The sequence below is a fragment of the Zootoca vivipara genome, chromosome 7 (assembly GCF_963506605.1).
Source record: "Zootoca vivipara chromosome 7, rZooViv1.1, whole genome shotgun sequence".
Lineage (NCBI taxonomy): Eukaryota > Metazoa > Chordata > Lepidosauria > Squamata > Lacertidae > Zootoca > Zootoca vivipara.
The window spans coordinates 5080157-5104160 of NC_083282.1; the positions used below are offsets into that span (position 1 = coordinate 5080157).

Sequence of the window (24004 nt, forward strand, 5' to 3'; positions counted from 1 at the left end):
TGTTTCCTTTGAAGCTAACTGTACAATCCTGTGCCTGTTTACTCAGAAGTAAGACCCTGTATGTTAGATAGGTCTGACTTCCAGGTAAGTGTACATACAGTTGCAGCCTGAATACCTTCTTCAACTGGGTTCCACAAGATTAAAGAGTCCAGACTTTCAGAATTCATCACCTCAAAGACAGAGATAGGTCATTAAAATAAAAGAAGGCTAAAGGTTTTGGCGAGGAACCTTCATTTGCATTTGACAAGCGCCTCAAACAAGTTACTTCCAAACCAAAGGACTTTTGGTAATTACTTTGAAATACACATTTTCTAGAAATAATACACTGTGCATTTGATTCTATTAGCCTGCGCTTTTGGGATCCAAAAGGTGCTTTGTGCATTGCATGGTATAAACATGTATCTTAGGATATGTGTACAGTATGTGTTACTTCTACATGTTTGCTGACACCTACAGTATCTCTCCCTCAGCAAGGGGAGTGTTGTGGAAGCTCTTGTATTTTTCAAGGCTGTGCATTTGCAAAAGAGAATGAATTGAGTGGGGTTTGGGGCTCCTTCCGCATTTTAAATATTCTCATCCTCAAAAACTAGAGTAGACAAATAGTTTTCTAGAGCAAGGGATTTACTATTGCTGTGCCACATACTCAAGTCACAAGTCTGTTGAGGTGTTGAAGGAATAGAATGCAAAGCAGAAATAAAGGTGAGCTGCTTTCCCCACCCCCTACCCCCCCTTCATTAAGTTGCCCAAATATTTTAGAACAGGAAATTACAGGTTATAATATTTCAAAGACCCGCTAAGGGTCTGTGTATATTAAACTCAGAAGCAGCACTTATAGCTATGCAATTAGTTGCAAGTTTGTTAATGCGAGTAAGGTTATGCTTCCTCAGCTCTGCAAAGAGAAAAATAACTCCATCTTACAGAAATTATGGGAAATTGCCCCAATGAACAAATTAACTTATTGGAGACAAACTTTAAACAACCAACAAGAATATATTATTATACAGAGATGGGCCTTAAATTACAGAGTCCCTTTCAACTCTGTAATTTTATGGTTCTGTGATACTAATATAATACCATGCGATTATTTTTCACCCATATGACGCTGTTCTCAAGAGATGCATATATTTTTCTAATGTGTATATATCTCACACATTAAATATTATTTACTATCTTTACTATAATATCCTTAAATTAATCACATAGAAATTTAGTACACTATTTGCACCTTTTTTAATGGCAAAGATGAGTGTCTGCATTATTTGAACCGACATATGCAGAAACCTAAAGTGATCTCTGAGCTATTAAAAAAGCTAAACTTTTTAGAACAATACAATATACCTAGAATTATTTATTTTGCTGTGAAGTGATCCTTTCCCATCCCCCCCATGCCTTTAGCTGATAGAAGAAGAGGCCACAGTTGAGCTAATCTCTTTGGTTATTCTCTCCTGCTTCCAGTTAAATACTGTTTAGTTTCTTGTTGCTTGCAGTCTTGAGCCACACTTGGTTGCAGATGAATTAGCAATGCTGGTTTAGCGCATGTCTTTCAACCTTGGGGTAGTGGCATCAGGATTCAGGGAGGGGACGCTGAATGTGGGAATGGGAGGTGTGCAGTCTGAAAATTCAGCCTTAGCGCCTTCCCCATGTAGAATGAGGGAGGGGGCCCTGTTGGGTTCTCTGCCAGTGAGTCCGGTTTGCAGCTTTATTTCTCCAGAGCTGGCCCTGGCTAGGGCAGCTCTTCCGACCACACTTGGCACTGGACCAACTTTTGATCAAAACATACATCTTTCCTCCTGAGTCCAAGGGCTCCATGGAGTCCCATTTGGCTACCTCTCCGATAGCCATGTGGACAAATACAAGAGAGAAGCAGCCAGAGGATGTGCTCTTCTGGCGACTTCCATGGCGATCAAGGCTGAAAGGTGTCTGTGCGGCTGACACCTGGCTGTTGTTAGCCTATTTTTAGTGCACCTGGATTTGCTAGTCATAATGGAGCCATTTTCTCCATCCAAACAGGACGAGTGGACAGCCTTGTTATTGCCAAAGGTGTTACTGAATACACGCTCAGCCACCTGCAGTCTGCCACGGAGTATGAGATCAGCTTGAAGAGTGTCCGAAGCAGAGAAGAAAGTGAGCCTCTCTCACACATCCTGTATACAGGTATGGAATGCATTTTGGGGGTTATACAGAACTGTCCAGAGTTTACTTGTGAATGCAAGTGGCATTAACATAGCTGCCAAGTACCCCGTTTTCCCCGGGAAACCCCCGTTTTTACTTACCTTTTCCCGGTGGTCCCCCGTATCACTTCGTCTCCCGTTTTTCTCCATTATTTTCTCCTGCCAGCGGCCATTTTCTTTCTTTCCAATTTGCCCTTCTATGGGCACCAAAAATGGCCACTGCCGGCTTCAAAAGTCGCATCTACGCATGTCCATAAGTGCATAGACGCAACATCCGGTGTCGGCGGCGGCCATTTTTGGTGCCCATAGATGGGCGGAGCGACACCGGAAGTTGCGTCGTCGCACTTTCTGACATGCGTACAAGTGAATTTCGAAGCCGGCAGCGGCCATTTTTGGTGCCCATAGAAGGGCAAAGCGACACCGGAAGTTACGTCGACGCAACTTCCGGTGTCACACGGCTGCCGGTCCCGGATTCAGCAGTCCGGGACTTGGAAGGTAAGCATTAGGATAAAGAAGCATCAAATGGTTGGTAGCAAGAGCTTCCTTCAGGAATTTGGCACCTTCGTTACATATCTTTAGGCAGCAAGCGAAAACGTTGCTCTGTAACCAGGACTTCGGCTGATTAAACAACCTGTTTTCTATTTTTATGTTGTAAACCATCCTGTGATCTTTGGATATAGGGCATTGGGTAAATTTAAGTAATAAAAATGTTAGGCGGGGGCAAGGTAATTTGGTGGCTGCCAATGAACAGCTGGGAGGGCACAGCATTCACTTCCCATACTTTCACAAGTACTGCAGCATCACAGAAATGTTAAGCTCAAAACTGAATCTGCTGAGAGAATTGTAGTAGCAGGTAGCATGGGCATGGCCAGGGGGCAGGGGGCAGGTAATAATAATAATAATAATAATAATAATAATAATAATAATAATTAATAATAATAATAATAATTTATTATTTATACCCCGCCCATCTGGCTGGGCCTCCCCAGCCACTCTGGGCGGCTTCCAACCGAATATTAAAAACAGTACAGTATCAAACATTAAAAACTTCCCTAAACAGGGCCGCCTCTAGATCAATTAAGGTAAAGGTAAAGGGACCCCTGACCATTAGGTCCAGTCGTGACCGACTCTGGGGTTGTGCGCTCATCTCACATTATTGGCCGAGGGAGCCGGTGTATAGCTTCCGGGTCATGTGGCCAGCATGACAAAGCCGCTTCTGGCAAACCAGAGCAGCACACGGAAACGCTGTTTACCTTCCCGCTGTAGCGGTTCCTATTTATCTACTTGTACTTGACATGCTTTCGAACTGCTAGGTTGGCAGGAGCTGGGACTGAGCAACGGGAGCTCACCCCGTCACAGGGATTCGAACCGCCGACCTTCTGATCAGCAAGTCCTAGGCTCAGTGGTTTAACCCACAGCGCCACCTGGGTCCCTTAAAGCAATATAAATACGTAACTAACTGACCATTCACATCGGTTCTGCCCTCCCTAAGTCCTGCCCACCCCCCAACAACAAAAATCCTGGCTACTCCCATGGCAGGTAGTATACTAAACAGAGTCCAATTTTTCTTAATGCCCTTACCTTGCAAATGCCTTCTGCAATTTTGGGTTGGTGGTGTATCATAATGTTCCATTCATCTCATACCATTCATCTCATGTCATTGATTTTGTGAGGAGGAGGCAGTTGAAAACATCCCCCATTATATGCTTTGCTGTGTTATCTCTCAAATTGTACCTCTGCAGAAGCACTTCCATTCCAAGATGCCGAAAGATCACAACTACTGTTAGATCAATAGAAAAGGGACTTCCTACGGAGTAATGAAAATAAAGAAGAGCCAACCTATACGCAATGGGGCAGACATTTTTCTATGTTTGCTTGCAGGCCTCATTCACATACAAAGGGCAGAGGGAGTCGGTTATTAACATTTGAATGGACGTGCCTCTTGCTTCTCCATAGCTCCAAGCACCTTTCTCTCCATCCCAGTTCACTCCCAGAACCAGAGCTGGGCCACAAGAGGGTGAAGTAAAGTAGTGAAGTAAAGGAGGGATGGAGAGGTCAGATGGGGAAGATTCACCTCTAACTCATTAACTACTTTTGGTGTCAAATTCAGAACCCACTCCCCACTCTGTGTGTGAATGGAACTGATCTACAAAAAATAACCTGGCTGTCCCATCACATCGCATTTGGGCCTCAACTTCAGGCTGTAGAGCCATGGCACCGTTTTCCTTTCGGCGCTTGCTTTGCTTCACATGCAAATGACTTGTGGTTTGGATACAGCACTTGCTGCTGAATCATGAGCATAGGTCTGCCTCATAGTTCCTACTAGTTGCCTTACATTTTTGCTCCATGGTTTTTGGACCATGGGCGTACCCAGAATCAAAGCTAGGGGGGCACACCAGCCACGCCCCCAGCCACACCCCCAGCCACCTGATTGGTTAGCTGGCAATGACATGGCCAGGATCCCCCCAGGAGGCATGGTCAACGTCCCTGCCCCCCAGAGAAAAGGGGGCCGTTTGCAAGGCAGCACACGGAGCCACCCACGCTTGCACTCCTGCCTCGCCCGCTACTTTAATGGCAGCGGTGACTAAAACGAGGCAGCAGCAGCGAAGCTGCTTCCGTTGAAGGAAGCCTAGACCTGGACCTGGGCTAACTTCAGCCCACACTCTTTCAAGTCACAGCGAGCACAGCACAGAAAGTGCTGCCCCACAATGCTCCACGGCATGCAAATGAGGTGCCGCGGAGCATTGTGGGGCAGCACTTTCTGTGCTGTGCTCACTGTGACTTGAAAGAGTGTGGGCTGAAGTTAGCCCAGGTCCAGGTCTTTTTCAACGGAGGCAGCTTCACTGCCGCTGCTGCCGTTTCGCTTCAGCCAAGCAGGCTGAAGCAGAGCACAGCAGGCAGCGTACCTGCCTGTCCTCTCCAGCTGCCCAGCTTTTAGGAGGGGCAGCTGCCCCCCCCTGCCCCATGCTGGGTACGCCCATGTTTTGGACTTTAAGCTGCTTCCAGGTCCTTGTCATGGCTGATGCCTGAAGCAAAGAAACAACTTCTGTGTTGACTCCCTTACCTTGCCTTTTTGTTTTGCAGCCATGGAGAATCCAGAGAGCTTGACTGCCACAAACATCACCCCAACAGAGACCCTTCTGAAGTGGGACCCGCCCATGGCTGAAGTTGAGAATTATGTCATTGTCCTCACACATGACACAGGTATGTCTGTGTCTGGTATGCAGTACTGTGTGGGGCATGGAGGGAGCACCCTGTGACAGGTTGGGAGAATTCAAAAGAGGCAGATAGAGGAGGTTGGTGTGAAGAAGCAGGGGACGGATATGTGTGTTTCGAACGGAGGGTCCTAGCAGCCAATTTACTCTCTAGGGCACTGTGCTGGTGCTAGAGGATACGACTGTAGTTCAGCCGATAACACAGGGGCCCATGGGATTTCATCTGGGCCTTGAAAGTCTGAGACTCTGGCCTGGCTCCTCAGTCTTGTGTATTGTCTGAGTGAAGGCAGCAGTGGAGCAAGTCGATTGGGTGCCTGGGGTGGCGCCTGCGGAGGCGGGGCCACCTACTCACAGGGGCACCGTGGGGCCTCTGGAATCTGCCTGCCTCCTCCCACTCAGCCACCCTACAGCTGGCGGGGGGGGCAATGGGAGGACCATTTGGGCAGTGTGGAGCCTGCAGGCGCCCAACCCACCGCGTCACTCCCAGAAGACACACGTAGCTTGGGCGCGCTTCAGGCCCCGCAGTGAGTGCCGCCCAGCATTTTGTCACACACCCCAGTGGTGACACATGGGGTGGACTGCCCCCCACCGCACACACACCCTTGCTATGCTCCTGAGTGAAGGTCAGCTGCATTTAGAGTGTCCCGACCTGGTCCATCCACCTGGCCCATGCTTTGCTTCCAGAACACCAGCCTTGACCGTCCAAAGAGGGAACTCTTTGGAATGAAGAACTTTGCAAGTCACCGCCACCCCTTCTCACAGTCCCTGTCACAAAATGCAGTGGTCCAGGAAGACCAGAGTTGGGATCACAAGACTTTTGGGACCATCAGGAACTTTTGGGTTTTTCAGAAAACGTTGTTGGTGTCAATCACAAAGTGGGATATGTAGCACAAGACAAAATGGCTGCCAATTCCAAAACAGATGTTTAATTTTGGAATCCGATGCATGTTCAGTCTAGGAGAGGGTGAGCCAGTGCAAATGGGAACTAATCAGGAAAAGCAATCTCTTGTGGATCGTGCATTTTTGAGGGGATATTTACTGAAAACTTTCACAAGTCCTATAGAAGGTATTGACAGGCACACTTAGATGCCAAGTTGGCACCTTATAGACCAAAGTGTCCGGAGTTTTTGCTGTCCTTCTGCAACATTCTCTACTTCCAGTGTAACATTCCTCCTGTAGTAGGATGGATCCACACAATCAATTTCCCCCCACCATGAAGTGATGTTTCCTTTCACCTTGGCATAGCTCCCAGTCCTGACAACATAATTGTTCTCCACATTGATCTCAGTCTTATGAGTGGTCCATCCACAAGTTCCAACAAGTATCCATTAGTCCTGATTTAAGACTTGACATATTTGCATAGGCTATGACCTGCCTGAAGGCTATCTGACCATAAAGCCTATTTTATTCAAGTTGGATCTCACACTAGAAGGCTGTCATTTCGAAAGCCTCATGTTCTGTACAATCTACCCCTGATTTCAGTTGCCGGAGAAACCATTTTAGTGGACGGGACCAACCAGGAGTACCAACTCATCAGTTTGCTGCCCAGTACGAGCTACGGAGTCACCATGTATGCCACCAATGGGCCTGTCACCAGCAGAACCATCTTCACCAACTTTACAACTCGTAAGTATAGCCTATTAATTCTCACTGCCAGGAAATAACATTCACAACAACTGACAACTTGTTTTCCTGTGGGATATAGGAAACAAACTTTCCGATGAAGGGTTTTTATATCCCTGAGTATTCAAACTGTAGCTTGCATATCACAAAACCCTGCAACAAAATCATTGCCCTACTCTGATTCATTTGCCAACAGTTTTGGATCCTCCCTCAAATTTGACTGCAAGTGAAGTGACTCGGCGAAGTGCACTGCTTTCGTGGCTGCCTCCTATGGCTGAGATTGAGAACTACATCATGACTTACCGGTCACCTGATGGGAGCCGCAAGGTGAGTCCTTTCTTCCAATAAGTCTCTCCTGCCAGGGTGGAGCCAGATGATCTCCAAATGTGCAGGGGGGGGGTTGTTGTTTTTGCCTGAGGGTTGTGATTTCATTCCCCTCCTCCACCACCACCACCCCAAAAAAACAGCCCTCAATCCCTTTTTGTTCTGTTTTTTTGCAGTTTTCATAGTCACTTCCCCTCCCCTTTTCGTCACTGCTATCGAGACCATTTTTTTTCTGTTTCAGGTCCTTTGTTTGATGTTACGGTAGCTCTGCTGTGTTACCATTTCAGCACAGTATTTGCATAGCATGAAATAAATACTAATAGGATAAAAAGGTAAAGGGACCCCTGACAATTAGGTCCAGTCGTGACCGACTCTGGGGTTGCGGCGCTCATCTCGCTCTATTGGGCGAGGGAGCCGGCATAGGGCTTCCAGGTCATGTGGCCAGCATGACAAAGCCGCTTCTGGCAAACCAGAGCAGCACATGGAAATGCCGTTTACCTTCCCGCTGTAGCGGTTCCTATTTATCTACTTGCACTTTGACGTGCTTTCGAACTGCTAGGTTGGCAGGAGCTGGGACCGAGCAACGGGAGCTCACCCCGTCACAGGGATTCAAACCGCCGACCTTCTGATCAGCAAGCCCTAGGCTCTGTGGTTTAACCCACAGCGCCACCTGCGTTCCTGCCACTAATGGGATAACATTAAACTAATGGAAAGAAATAGCATACAAGTAAAACTGGCCAGCAGTCTTCCCTAGCACGAGCCCACATTTTCTCACACAGTTTCTCAAAGCATCTCCCACCCCTGTTTGAGCCATTGCATAATAATCAGGCAATGGGTGTTTTGCCAAGAAGCAGCACCTGATCACTGCCTGCTTTTAACAAGTGGGTTCTTGGAGGGGAGTGGGATACCCTTGTCCTCGCCTGCCACTTCTAATGCCATGATTTGTGGCCTTCACTCACACAAGGAGGACACAAAACAAGCAATTGGGAAAGTCATGAAACTTTATGGGATACCATTTCCACAGCTAAACTGCAGGGTGTGGAGGGGAATAGAGTCATTCTCTTATCCAAAACTGCATCAGCTATGGCACATTTAATGTCCCCGTTGTGAGCGCTGCATTTGAAAAGACTTTGTGTGCACTATCTGGGTGACATATTGCATTTTGCCATAAATCAACGAAATATAGCAAATTCACGAGACAAGCTGGAAGATGGACTGTGTGCTACAAATGGGGAGCAAGAGAAGTTTTACTAGGCAAAACTCATCATGGGGAAAATCCATTGGGGCCCCACAACCCCATATCACTCCTGCAGGCCTCTCCTGTCTCCGAAAACATCTTGTGGGAATGATTTGTGTGATTTGTTCAGACATAACTGAAGTTATGGAATTAACACACACACACACCCATTAGCAAGGGGCAGAAGCCAACGTTACAAAGGAAACATGAGGCTCCCGCTCCTGTGTTTCTCTTGCAACATAAATTTGGGGGCAAGGGCACTTGCACAGGAGAATGGCAGGCCGGAAGGGGGTGTTTAACCCTTGGTTTTCCTGCTAGACATTCACAAGGGAAGTGCCTGAGCAGTATTCCAATTCTCACAATTTGACTTCCAGCCTCTTTCAAATTTGAAGGACTGCTTTCACACAACCTGACACCCCTCAGGTTGTAAGTTCAAGACCAGAATCCTGATCCTCGAAATGCCTCCAGGTTCCACTTCTGTGTTATGTACCTGAGCAGGGCTGGCCCACCCATGAGGCAAGGTGAGGTGACCACCTAAGGCGGCAGGGGCAGCAGATCCTGGTGTAGATCTTTCTCTCCACCCCCTCCCCTTGTTCCTGATATAGTTCTTTCCTCACCCCTTTTTCTCTGGCAGGGAGGCAGGCACCATTTGGGGTTCTGCCTCAGGTACCAAAATGTCTTGGGCCAGCCATGTACGCATAGCTGCCAAGTCTCCCGTTTTCCCCGGGAAACCCCCGTTTTTCCGGCTGTCCCCAGCCGAAAAAACGGATTCCCCCCCCCCCGGTTTATTCTGGCGTGGCGGCCATTTTGGAACTGGGCGGAGCATGCTCAGAAGCAACTTTTGATGCTGCTCTGCCCAGTTCCAAAATGGCTGCAGCGCAACTTCTGGTGTGGCGGCCATTTTGGAACTGGGCACAGCAGCATCAAAAGTCACTTCTGAGCATGCTCCGCCCAGTTCCAAAATAGCCACCACGCTACTTCCGGTATGCTACTTTCGGTCCGGTCCCTTATTTTTCAGAGAGGAACTTGGCAGGTATGTGTACGTTAGCCCCACAAATCTCTCTTGCTCACCTCTGATTTTCCATCTCTTTTCGTGACTGAGCACAGGAATTGATTGTGGATGCAGAAGACACCTGGATCCGCCTAGAAGGGCTTTCGGAAAACACAGAATACACCGTGCGCCTGCAAGCAGCCCAGGATGCTGTGAGGAGTGGATTCACCTCTACCATCTTCACTACAGGTGAGAGGGTTACCCAGGGCTTTCTTTCTAGAAGAAAATGTGGTGGAACTCACCACAGGAGTGGTGAAATCATGTACAGTGGTACCTCTACTTACGAATAACTCCACTTACGAATGTTTCTACTTACAAATGGAGCTCCGTCCGCCATCTTGGATGCGGTTTAGATAGGATTTTTTCTACTTACGAATTTTTAGATAGGGTTGCTTCGACTTACGAATTTTTTCTCCCAATGCATTCCTATGAGATTCGACTTACATTTTTTTTGACTTACAAATGTGCGTTCGGAACGCATTAAATTCGTAAGTAGAGGTACCACTGTATAATGGGGAAAACCCTGGAGAATCCTAGTGGTTTATGAGGAGAACCCACCCTAGAGCCCAAAGACAATCCCATCGGGCTCCAAGGAGGGTCTCCTTGCCAGCCAGAGGCTTGTTGAGGTTGCTCAGCTGAGTCACAATCACTTTTAACTGAGGTTCCATCAGAAGATTGGGTTTTTTAAAAGAAAACATGTACCGGTAATCTTTTTTCCCTTGAGATTTAAAGAGACAATTCCTTGGCCCATGCCAAAGTTGATGTTGCTTAACAGATAAACTTAGTACTTCCAGACTAACCCCCTCCATACATACACAGGCTGGTTTCTATGGCTGACTTAAATTTCATAGCTGAAATGTGTTACCCTCCCTCTTCCCCACACACAAAAGGCAAAAGCAAAAATGAGTATGGAGTGGGGTACAAAGTTAAGAGTTCAAACCAGAGGTACATAGTAAGTTGTCTTATCCTGAGTCAAGCTATGGCTCTATCTAGCTCCTTATTATGGAAGTGAGAGCTGGACCATAAAGAAGGCTGATCGCCAAAGAATTGATGCTTTTGAATTATGGTGCTGGAGGAGACTCTTGAGAGTCCCATGGACTGCAAGAAGATCAAACCTATCCATTCTTAAGGAAATCAGCCCTGAGTGCTCACTGGAAGGACAGATCCTGAAGCTGAGGCCACCTCATGAGAAGAGAAGACTCCCTGGAAAAGACCCTGATGTTGGGAAAGATGGAGGGCACAAGGAGAAGGGGACGACAGAGGACGAGATGGTTGGACAGTGTTCTCGAAGCTAAGAACATGAGTTTGACCAAACTGCGGGAGGCAGTGGAAGACAGGAGTGCCTGGCGTGCTCTGAACCATGGGGTCACAAAGAGTCGGACACGACTAAACGACTAAACCACAACAACAACAGCTCCTTATTGTCTACATTGACAGGCAGCAGCTCTCTGGTTCCAGGCAGGAGTCTCTCCCAGCCCCACCTGGAGATGTTGGGGGTGGAACCAGGGACCTTCTGCATGCAAGGTGGATGCTCTGCCGCTGACTAAAGCCCTTCTCTTTAACCGCCCCAAAGGTTTTTCCCACAGAGCGATGTTTGGCTCCAAGTTTAAATCTGATGGGGTGCATGACAAGATTGCAGGAGGGAGGCTTCCTTTTTTATCATTTCATTTATTTTTATATAGGACATCTGTTAGCCACGTCCCTGCCATGGCTCACAGTTTGCAAACAAAGCATAAAAGTGCAAGAATACAAATGCATTTTTTAAAAGCATACAAAAACAAACAAGTCATGGGAGGCAGAAATACCCAGCATAAAGGGACAAACGTAAAGGGCAAGGCCTAGGCAAATGAAAAGTGTTCACTGGGCACTGAAAAGAGGATAGAGACATTGCCAGGTGGATGTCTGTGAACCTCTCTGAGTGAAATGTTACCAATGCAGGTGTGGCTAGTCTAGCTCTGGCTATGAGGGATCACAGCAGAGGCCACTCACGCATCTACAGATAGGGCTAGATCTAACAGCACTTCAAACTGTACAGTAGACATGATCCTTCAAAGAAAGTTCAACCCTACCCAGAACAGACTGAATACCACCACCCCAGTCCAAACAAATCAAAATTTTATTGCATTAGCTGGTTGGCCATAGCACATAACACATAAAACATTAATAATAATAATAATAATAATAATAATAATAATAATAATAATAATAGCGGTAACCTACCGCTATTATACAGAACATGTATCAAACACTTACAAAGCATTGGATATAAAAACATGCGATATAAAACAGAATTTGGTAAAAACTAGGATGCATCATGTGTGTTTTGTCCACTGGGGAATGTTTAGTGAAATCCGCGTCTAGAGAAAGTTAGCCAGTCGAGAGAGCTCTGAGTTTCAGGGCCTGCAAGATATAAACGGCCACTCCGCGGGTAACCCTGGGGTTAGCGTCCACCAATAGAAATTTCATGTGGTCGTCTTCCGAGGCGATAAGCGAAGGAATCAGTATGAGGAGCCTTGGTCTTATTCAGAACAGACTGAATACCACCACCCCAGTCCAAACAGATCACTCACCCAAAGCTCCCCTGCCTTAATATGGACCAAGCTTCCGCTAACTGGCCTCCATCCAGTCCATGACCAGTTGCAGACAGCAGTTTAGCACCTCCACAGCTTCGCCTGAATGTGATGGAAAGGGTAGAAGTGGGAGTCTTCCATGTACTGATGGCACATTACTCCCAGTTTCCAGATAACCTCTACAAGAAGCTTCTGAGTGACGCTAAATAGCAAAAGGGGCAAAATAAAACCTTGTGGCAAACCATAGAACAGCTGCCAGGGGACAGAGTGGGAATCTCCCAACACCGCTTCTGGAGCCCCTGATCAATATAGAAGCAGAAACACCATTTTTCTGGGCCCCCAGTTCCCACCACAGATAGTTAATACTGGGAGGAACCGTGGTCAGTGGTATCAAGAGCTGCTCCGAGGTCCAGAAGGATCACACTCCTCCTGTGTTTCCTCCACTGTAAGTCTCTGTTTCTACCCAAAACTGGATTGAAATTGAACTAGACTAGGCAAATTCAATAGTATATGGAATTGCGCAGCCACCACCACTTGAGTACATTGCCCCAAAGGATCCTCTGAGTCCGCCATGAGTTTCTTCTGGAATTACTATTCACTCGTCTCTTTAAATGCCCCTGGGACCAGCAGGAAGCCATTGATTGATCAACTACAGGACTGAACCAGTCGGTCTATTGCAGCTACTGTTACAAGGCAAGGCAGACATTAAGGTGTTAGGTCAAAGTCCTCCAAGCATCCTATACACATCTCCAGGCCTAAATAACTGAAGTTCATCCAACAATACATAACAGTGTTTTCCTGGGTCAGTGAAAACGAACAGCTGTCTACAGCTTTGACTGCCTAACATCTGTTTCTTTATAATATAGCAAGTATTTTTAAAAAAAAATCAGATTCCACAGCCTGAATTTAGATTAGCTTATGCTACAAATAGTTGTAATCCGGGTAGTGGTGCATTTGGAAGAAGCGGGTTTCTACAGAAATAATAATATCGCACTGGAGAGTACTCTTGTGTAGACTCATGGATTGTGAAACAGCACAAGAGGGCACCCAGAGTGGAACGGCTTGTTTAGAAAGGGGATGCACAAAAGTGGTTGGATGTTGAATCCAATTACATCCGTACCTAAATTGTTCAAAAGAAGCAGGAAGGAGCTGTCCACACCCATATAGTTCTGAAATCACTCACTTGGTGTTTATATCTCTAGTAGTCTAAAAGGGCTGCCTTTGAACTTTCCGCGGATATATTCTTCCTTGATGTGCATGAAAAGGTTTTTGAAAAGGCTGTCAGTTAACAGCACCAGCTATCAATAGCCAAAAACCCTGCTTGCCTCATACAGGTATAGATCGGTGGCTGTTGCATTATTCTCCCTTCCACTTCAGTTAGTGTAAAGGATTAGGGTGACTTAGGTTGCTAGGGATGAAAGCCAATGCAGAGCTTTTAGATTGATTTTGCTGACAGATGAAAAGCATATCAGACCTCCTGGCGTAATTCAGCGTTGTGTCGCTGGTTTTTACATGGTTGGTATATTTTGATATCTGCTGAGGTGACCAACTTCTGTACTCTCCAAAGAGTTTATTTTTATTTAAAAGTCAGCGTAACATAGCAGTAAGAGCTTCAGGGTTGTGGTGCACACGACAGAAAGCTGGTGTAATATAGTGGCTAAGTGACTGGGCTACGGGTCAGGAAAACTAGCTTGATTTGAATTTTATCTCTGTCACGATGACTTTACCAGGTAGCCGTGGACAATCCCTTGCGCCACTGCCATTTGCCTCCCAAGCTAAATCTGCAGAACATAGTGAATCCAGAGAGAAATAATAATTGGGGGGGGGGGAATTCCCACATAAATACAGCGCAGGAGAAAGGTCTGGTGAAGGAACACCTCCCTGAAGATCACAACCCCAGTTTAGTTTCCAACCCCACCTTCAGCAGCTGATCGTTCTAAAGCAAAAGATGCAGGGAACCTCAAGTGCAGGATTCAAATATGCCCTTAGCACAAACATGCCCAAACTAAGGCCCAGGGGCCAGATGCAGCCCAATCTCCTTCTAAATCCGGCCCCCGGACGGTCCGGGAATCAGCATGTTTTTGCATGAGTAGAATGTGTCCTTTTATTTAAAATGCACCTCTGGGTTATTTGTGGGGCCTGCCTGGTGCTTTTACATGAGTAGAATGTGTCCTTTTATTTAAAATGCACCTCTGGGTTATTTGTGGGGCCTGCCTGGTGCTTTTACATGAGTAGAATGTGTCCTTTTATTTCAAATGCACCTCTGGGTTATTTGTGGGGCATAGGAATTCGTTCATATTTTTTTAAAAAAATATAGTCTGGCCCCCCACAAGGTCTGAGGGACAGTGGACCAGCCCCCTGCTGAAAAAGTTTGCTGACCCCTGCCTTAGCATAATGTGCAGTTTGACCCTAGAAAGCTACGAAGCGCAGCACCAGCTGCCTCCAGTTCTCATAAGGCTTTCCATGAGAACAATAAGGTGTGATTAACAAAAGAGAAAATCCCCAGCTGTACACTGAAAGTCTTGAACGTGCTCAGGTTGACTAGAGACATAACAAGGTGCTTTCATTCCCCCAGCCATGATAGCTGTCCGTTGTGGCTCATATGTACATGAGATTCTAGGAGAATTGCCAGATAAGCAGCACAAAGGAAACTTTATTATTAATGTCGCCCAGGTCTTCCACTAAAGAGTAGCAGGGCAAGGGGAAGTGTGGACCAGGGTTCGAATCCCCACTCACACATAAAGCTCACTGGGTGACCTTGGACCAGTCACCATCTCTTAGCCTAACCTACCTCACAGGGTTGTTGTCAGGATGAAATGGGGAGGGAGAGAACCACACATACCACCTTGAGCTCCTTGGAAGACAAAGGTGGTATATAAATGTAATAAATAAATAATATTTTCAAAACTGCTCGGACTACATTCCACACTTTTAAAGTACATTCCACGCTTATAAAACAACTTCATTGGTGCCAGGAAAAAGCAAATAACGATGGTGTAGTTACAGAAATTAATCAAATTTGGTTTCCCCACCCCATTTCTCTTTCGGTAATTTTGTATATATTTCCTCAACTTCTACTAGCCATGGGATGGACAAAGAGCTTGCAGAGCACTGAATCCCTGCCCTGTGGCCAATGGAAAGCCTACTTTCATTGATTTCTGTCTGTAGGAGACCCAGATTTTCCTGTAGGTTTACCATGGTCTTGTCAAGGACCTGGAGTCGCCTTGAAAGAAGATGACCCTCTGCTTAGGGAGGCCTATTTCCTCATGGGGCTCCAGGAAAACCTGTGTTTTACCGCTGAATTGGATCAAACAGCAATCCGCAGAAAACCTGATTGTCGTTTGCTCTGATTCAGCAGTAAAACATGGTTTTTCCAGGGGAAAGTACTGGGACCAAAACAAACCTGCTTGGACACAGAGCTTTAAAGTCTGGATCTATGCCTAGAAATTTGTCACAAAAGGAAGTCTGGTTGAACCCATGCTTTAAGTACAGAAGGTCCAAAGTTAAAAAGTTCTCAGGAAGACTCATCCCTGATAACTGTTGCCAGCTGGAGTCCTAGACTAGATTAAACCAATAGCCTTATTTAGCTCAACTTCCTCCAGTCTTCCATCTTTTCTTTGGGCAGTATCAGTCACTCGAAGTGTCCCTTAGGGTCCCCGTTATAAGCAAACTGATTTAAATTTTAAAATGGGCACAGTTTATTCTCCATACAACAGCAAGAGCACTCACAGGATCTGACCTCCCTGTCATGGTCTTGGCTTATCATGAACAAAAGTGTTTGTCAATGTGATATGCAAGCAGAGGTGTGATATGACTGCTGACGTGTTCACTGCACTCATTTTACAGGAGGTCGTGTGTTTATGAATCCTCAAGATTGTGCCCAACATTTGATGAATGGCGACCTGATGAACGGTGTTTACACCATCTCTCTTAATGGGGATCTTGGCCAGAGAGTGCAAGTGTACTGTGATATGACCACGGATGGAGGCGGATGGATTGTAAGTGAGCAAACAAACTTGTTATGCAAGTCCTCTTCTTCTTCTTCTTCTTCAATCAAAAAGTCATATTTATGAGGGTTTAATGGCTTCACAGAGTTATGTGATTCATGAGTCCAATATTTGAGTTGTGTATGTGTGGAATGCCTTATTAACATTTTGTTAATCTGAGTGGCTGAAGTTATAATTCTTCCTGGTTGCGTACTTTCCTTACTCTCTAGAAATTAAGTCTCTCCATGGGCAGGGAAAAGCATATGCATCAAGCTCACGATCGCGCACATGAGCACTAAGGCAAGATGCAACACAATGTATGCCACTTCACACACTGCAACTACTGAGTTATATTTTGAACTTTTGACAACATGTCGTAGGATAATGTTTTTCCTTCTCTTCTTATCTCTTCGCTTTTAAACTGGCATAGCACAGTCTAAGGCAGCTGACACAATAGAGCTTTCCCTTTCTTTTTTCAAAGAGCCTTAAACCAAGAAAATAAGTTGGAATTTTATTGCAGCAAAATCCACAGTTAGAAGGGCAGGGCTCTAAGGGACAACAGGTGCCAAGCCTTACCAAGACAGTGGTAATAGACATGAAAATGTCACTCTGTGCCTGGGAAGTGTGATTACCTTCGCTCCCTGAACCAGCACATAGCCAAAGCAGGCAATGTCCCTTCAGTGTTCATTTCTGCACTTGAAATCTGCCTACATATGGTGAACATTGTCATCCCCATTCTTGCAAGAGCCAGACTGCCAGGATGCTAAGGATCTTTTCAGTAGGGTGCTTCAGCCAATCCTGACCTCCTTGTGACTAGTAAGTACATATGATCCAATATATATATGGTGCATATATTTGCAAAAACAAATTTATCCTCACTCATTGTTCACACTTTACATTTTTAGGTACTCCCTATAGTATTTTAGATAAATGTAATATGTGAAGCAGTTCTAACAGTGTAAATATGGCCACTACATCCCATATCTTAAGAGAGCACAGGCAATGGGCAGCCTGGAGGCACAGGCCCACAATGATGAATGACAACTCTGCAGAAGGAACCTCAACTTTGCTGGGTTCTAAGGTCTACCCTGCAGCTTGCTTGACAAGATGGCATCCATTTTAGCTGTTGTGGAGGATACAGTGCACACACTGTTGTTTAAATTCACGTGAAGAGGCCTCTCTCTATCTCTCTTTCTCTCACTCACAATTTTTCTTTTTTGAGAAAAAGGAGGGAAGGAGTTAGAATGGAGAAATGGGCCTTAAATGTTTTCTCTCTCTGCTGCTTCTCTGCTCCCAATCCACACTACTTTTCTCCCCATAGAGTTCCACATCTATCTTTGTGAGGATAATACACAATAATCTGTGGAGGTGGCAGCCTGGAGAAATGGTTTGGAGTCCAGCAACAGCCAGGGAAAGGGTTAATTAGCACCCGGTACCACTTTTAAATTGCCCCTCCCAAAGCAACTTTTTCTCTTTGAAAAACCAAGAGGCCAGGGGTGGGGAACAGTGTTGCATGCCTTTAATTGTGTAGTTAGGCAAAGAAAGAAAGAAAGAAAGAAAGAAAGAAAGAAAGAAAGAAAGAAAGAAAGAAAGAAAGAAGGAAAGAAAGAAAGAGGCACTAGTCAATAACTAGAACCATCTCGCCAGGGTACTCTATTTTCCATGCCTTAGGGACTAAGTTAATAATAGTTACACTCTGAGAGATTCCTGGTGATTTATTTGACACATGCAACTCCTTTGGAGAGTGAGGCTGGAGTTGATTCATGATGCTATCAAGGAAATTAATCGAGGATGTCTTTCAAAATTTGCATTTCACTGCTCAACATATAGCAGCTACGGGAAGCGCACAATAGACCCAGGATGGCCCCCGAAAGGCTTGCAGGCAGGATTTCCCCACGGAAGCAACTTTTCCTGGTTCTTTGTGGTCCCAACCAAATGTTAATCAAGGTGTGGTACAAAGTCGGTTTTGCTTACATTTTCACTTGTAAGGATTTTACACTTGCATTTCATATAAATATTACCGTCTTGCTTTCCAATGTGCCTCCTGGTAATGCAGAGGACCAGAGCGTCTTTCAGAAAGCGCATTATATCTTTGTATCCCCTGTTGACAGCCTTCCATAGCTGTGAAGTGCTTGCTGCTAAGAGGCGCCACATTGATTACAGAGGGCATGAGGGCAATTGGATTGTCCCTGCTCACAGGCTGGTAACCAGAGTGTATAATGGCCCTTAAGTAATAATAATAATAATAATTTATTATTTATACCCCGCCCATCTGGCTGGGTTTCCCTAGCCACTCTGGGCGGCTTCCAGCAGAAAAATAAAACACAGTAATCTTTTAAACATTAAAAGCCTCCCTGAACAGGGCTGCCTTCAGATGTCTTCTAAAAGTCTGGTAGCTGTTTTCCTCTTTGACATCTGCTGGGAGGGCGTTCCACAGGGCAGGCGCCACCACCGAGAAGGCCCTCTGCCTAGTTCCCTGCAACTTGGCTTCTTGCAACGAGGGAACCCCCAGAAGGCCCCCGGTGCTGGACCTCAGTGTCCGGGCAGAATGATGGAGGTGGAGACGCTCCTTCAGGTATACTGGACCGAGGCCATTTAGGGCTTTAAAGGTTAGCACCCACACTTTGAATTGTGCTCGGAAAGCTTGGAGAAGGCCTCCTCTGCATTAGGGAAATGTCATTCCTTGTGGAACCAGTTGATCAATCCCTGTCTTAAGGTACGAGTAACATGGACCTGGGAAATCCGGCCCCATGTACCAGAGCACAGAGGAAGGCTGCTAATGAAGGGGATGGTGTGCCATCATAAAGATTTCAATCCAAGAGTAATGGCCAATGTTGCCTGTGGCCTTATCACCAGGGAACAAACATTGCTCAAGCAAAAGGGAAGGCGGTTAGTTTTTCTTGTGGGACTGACATCATCAGCTGCTTGGTGGGTGGCTAAGTAGATACCTGGTGGGTGACCAGGTACCATACGTGAATATTTCAAAGCAAGAGAATGCAGCCCACTGTGATAGCATAGCTGCAGCTGCAAAGTGTGCAAAGAAGCCAGGATAACATAGGGCTGACTTTTGCCTATAAACTGCCTGGCATCCAACATTATCACTATTAGTATTGATTACATTGTTGCCCCATCTTTCCTCTCAAAGGAGCCTAGGGTGGCAAACAACCAAACAGTAAAATAATGCAATTGTTTTTTAAACATGAAGAATATTTAAAAAGAGTCACATTTTGTCATGGACTGGTTGGACGTGGAGAAATGGTGGGGGGAACCAGCTGAGAAACCACCAAGGGAAGAAGGCTCAGAGCCCAGGGATTGGTAGTGGGACAACGATGAGTGGTCAGAGGGAGAAGACTAGGAAGAGGAGGTGTCAGAAGAGGTAACTGGGTTTAGTGAGCTGGGAGAGTCTGTGAGAGAGAGAAGTCCAGAATCGGAGGCAGAATCTGAAGTAGGCGAGTGAGAGGAGGGAGGTCAAGAAGCAGAGATGAGTCAGGTCAGGCAGGTGAAGAGTCAGAGGTGTCTACCACTCCAGCTGCGACAAGCTCCCCTTATCCCAGAACCAGGAGAGGGATGAAACAGGTGGAGCAAAGATGGGCTGCATCCAGGCGCAGACTCCAATTGCTTGGAAAAAGCACTAGAGAGGAAGAGACATAGACGGCTGGGGAGGCAGGGATCTTAATTTTAGCAAATGGTTTCATGGAGTAAGACCTATCGTGGATGAGCTGTTGTGCTCATTAGGCATGACACTCAGCTAAGTCTATGAAGATCGTGTTTTTGCTAATAAAGAGTAAATCACTGTGTGATTTCCTGACCAGCTCGCTCTATGACACATGTCCTCACAACTAACAATTTCATGGTTGCCAGAAGCAGTGTATTTCAGCCCTCAAATTCTCAGGTTAACATGAATGTATTTAAATTCCTCCTGAATGTTAATAATAAACAGGGAGGTAGATGCACCTTGACATGTGGCAGTAGGAGGCGCAAGCTGGCACCAGAACTCTTGCAGCTATGGTACCTTTCTAAGCTTAACTATGGTGGATGTGTAAGCCAAGAAAAATCAATTGAGGGAGTTTGTGGAGGAAGTTAGCTGAACAGGGAATAGTGTTTACTTTATTGAAAAAGAAACTGGCTTCTGATTTGTCTGTGAAGGGAAATGGGGGCCATTTCCCCAGCATACACACAAAGGCCATCCACAGGTATACACATCTCATATATCATAAGGATTGGTCTGCCTCACCATTCTCCTTCCTTCCTTTGCAGGTGTTTCAGAGACGGCAGAACGGGCTGACAGATTTTTTCCGGAAGTGGGCAGATTATCGTATTGGCTTTGGAAACCTAGAGGATGAGTTCTGGCTGGGTAACAAACCTTTACCCTTTTCTTGTCCCTGTCCCTGTCAGCCACGAAACCAGACACCTGTCCATCATATCGTCTTGCAACAGGCACATTTGGTTTCTCTTTCCCAGTCGTTCTTTTCTTCTTTGCCTTCTGTGCATCATCAGACGGTTATCTGTCTCTTTCACTCTTCCTGCATTCTCAATCAATCTGCTTTTTGACTCATCAGGTTTCTCCATTCTTTGTCCTGTCCGTGTTCCTCATTAATGATGGGCTCTGTGGCATGAAAGGCTCGTAACTGGGACCTGGTCGCTGCTTCATTTGTTAGGTAGTGCAGCAAGCTTAATTGCCCTCTAGCCCTCATGGAACTGTGGTCAAACATCCTTTCGCTCACAAAACAAGCTAGATGGAGTCATTTCGTTCCATTTCAATGCGCTTTGTCTGCATCACAGATAAACTCTGCCATTCAGCATGATTGGCAGTTTCTGCTAAGGGAAAAGCCCAAGCATAAACTGAGGAATTCTTTTGGGTTACATCAAGCAAATGTACATCTAACGCAAAATATGTTAGCCCTATCTCTGGTGTGTAGGAAGGATGTATCAACACTACATAATTAATCTGATTTGATAATAATTCCACCACCCCAGGGAACTCTGGGAAGTGCTGTTCTATGAGAGGAGCTCAAGGTCTCTAACACGCAATTCTCAACGCGTTCACCAAGCTACAATTACCAGGATCCTTCCAGAGGGCAAGGGGAGCCTGGCTTGCAAACTGCTATATAACTCCGGCAGAGCAGAGACACAACTGGAGTATTTTTAGTGGCAAAAGTAGGGATTTTAGCACTCCTGAAAATATAACTTGTTTTATTGAGTTTTTATTTTCTCATGAGCCATCTGTGAGGAAGAAAGATTAAAGAAAAACAATTCAACCTACAGGCAGAAATATGTGTAGCCGATGGACCCAAGGCTACGTCTGATGAGTTTATTCCATTCTTGAAACAGTGGGGGGGGCAATCAGGGGACCATGGAGGAGCTGACTGTAGAGGCCAGAGTACTGGCAACAGCTTATGTCACATAGGCCAAATTGGGGCCACCAGGGATCAAAAAGTGGCTCATGAGGCTGTTTTGCCACAACCCTGCCCACCTGCCCCACACCTGAAGTCAGGTATGGGCCAGAAAAAGACACGGCTTCAAAGAAACACTCAGGATTGTGTTTGCCCTTTGCCGCTCTCACCCGGCATGTTAGTTTCTCATATGGCAAATGTTTATTGAATACATAAGTTGATCAGACTGTGGCAGGAATCCACCCAGCACTCATGGGGAAATCTGGCATGATCTCTTAGAGGAATCAAATGAAACTTTAACACATGGCATGATAAAAGTCTGTACCTTTATCAGGACAAGTTACTTGTTGTTTACTGTTGTAACCATTGTTTCCTCAAAATTTATCTTCTGTACCATGGAAATAAATAAAAACAGTAGAAAGAAAGAAAGAAAGAAAGAAAGAAAGAAAGAAAGAAAGAAAGAAAGAAAGAAAGAAAGAAAGAAAGAAAGAAAGAAGAGTCAGGAGTCTTAGAATGTGCTCTCAACAATTCTTCTGCAAGCAGGGTTTCTCATAGAGTCGAATCCAGCCGCAAGCCCCATTTGTGGCAGGGCACTGTCTTGGCATACACAGCTCAGATTCAAGTTGCTCCTGCAAAGGAACATTGTGCCTTGCTGCCCAGATTGAACTCGATGGATGGCAACGGCAAAAAATCTTTCTTAAATGCACATTGCACCTGCAAAGGAAGAAAGGAAAAATTAGGAGCGCATTCCTGATTTTGTCCTTTGAAGTTGTCAGCTGATGCCATGGTACTGGCCCTTGTGGTCTCTTCCAACTCTATGATTCTGTGATTCTACTGTCAGGAGATTGACACATGGGTGGCCCCACACAGGTAGCACACAGAACATGGGGGGGGGGTTTCCTGTTTTCCCCTTCCCCAATGTATGCCCATGGAACAGCAATTCCCCGCCCTTGGGTTGTGGACTATTGGGATAAAATAGTTATTTCCCAGTTCTCATGGAACTTTATAAAGAGTTAACAGACAATGGTGTTTTTTATTGCTGACCTACACTTGACTCCATGCATTCTTATAACAGGCAGTTAGGTTGGGGAGGAAGCGAAGAGCAACAAATGGACATTCCAGCATGAGGCTTGGCTTCTGGATCCCATTATCCAGAACCCACATCCGATATGTACCTCCTGGACAACAAAGTCTAGACTCAGGACAGAGGGGTTTGAACAACAACATGGAGCAAATTTCCACTCAGCTTTTACTCTCAATTCCACATCACAACATGTGCATTGAGAGCCAGTTCTTACACCGTGCTGTTCACATGATTTCTAGGCATGCAATCCTACAAACTCTTTTTTATTGTCTTTCTAGGACTAGACAATATGCACAAGATCACATCACAGGGGCGCTATGAACTGCGGATAGATATGAGAGACGGCCAGGAAACAGCCTTTGCATATTATGACAAGTTCTCCGTTGGAGATGCCAGGAGCCTGTACAAGCTTCGGATAGGGGACTACAATGGCACTGCTGGTACAAATTCAGGGCACATTCCCCACTTACTACTCCAAGACTTTTTCCTCAGGCTTAACAGCTCTCGCCTGATCTCACCCACACAAGAGAGCAGCCAATTCTCTCCATGCAAACCAATCACATTTATATTTATCTCCACCCCCATCCATGTATTTCATTCTCCTCCTTCTCCAGTTTAATCCATAAGGTGGTAATATACAAATAGGACCCATGCAGCAGCTTTTTTGAAAGTATGCAATGTCACCTTTCTAATAGTTAGTAGGTAAGCCCAAGTGTCTCCTGGGGATATAACAAACATAACTTGGTGGCGATCCTTCTTTGCATGCAAAAGGTCCCAGGTTCAACCCCTGACATCTCCAAGTAAGATCATCTCATATCGCAGTGGGTTAGATGAGGTAGATGGACCCATCCATCTGAAACCCTAGACTGCAGATTCATATGCTCCCATATAACACTTGGCCAAAAGATGTAAACATCTGTCTCCCTCTGTGCTTGTATCTATCAGTGATGATGAGCTTCTAAAATGGAACCCACTCTAATGCTGAGCCAAAAAAAGAGTTGGGGGTGATTTTTGCAAACATTTTTGTCGTTCTCACCCCACCCACCCACCCCGCCAGTGAATTTTCAAAGGAGCTCAAAGGGTGACAAAGTGTTCACCTGTTATGGCAACTGGGATACATTCCCTTTCCACGTTCCTCAAACCATACTGATGGGAATGTGTAGGGGATGGACTGATGATTAAATCTGTACATTAAAATTTATACCTCCTATCCCATGTGTGTGCAAGAAATATGAAAAGTAGGTGGGGTGTGAAGCCGTTTTAGCAGAGTACAACACTTGCATGTTTTGCATCTTACTAAAGTTTAGGAATAAGGCAATTACACATTTTTATCCCTTTTTGTGGTCTCTG

General features: G+C 45.7%; 1 protein-coding gene across 1 annotated transcript in view; it reads left to right on the forward strand.

Annotated features, from left to right (window-relative positions):
* Positions 1–24004, forward strand: part of TNR (tenascin R) — a 78955-nt gene that overhangs the window by 51335 nt on the left and 3616 nt on the right. The window contains exons 12-19 of the mRNA XM_060276597.1: positions 2011–2154; positions 5256–5375; positions 6869–7012; positions 7206–7336; positions 9678–9810; positions 16038–16189; positions 20435–20531; positions 22933–23094. Coding sequence (XP_060132580.1) covers positions 2011–2154; positions 5256–5375; positions 6869–7012; positions 7206–7336; positions 9678–9810; positions 16038–16189; positions 20435–20531; positions 22933–23094 — 1083 coding nt within the window. The remainder of the gene's footprint in view (positions 1–2010; positions 2155–5255; positions 5376–6868; positions 7013–7205; positions 7337–9677; positions 9811–16037; positions 16190–20434; positions 20532–22932; positions 23095–24004) is intronic.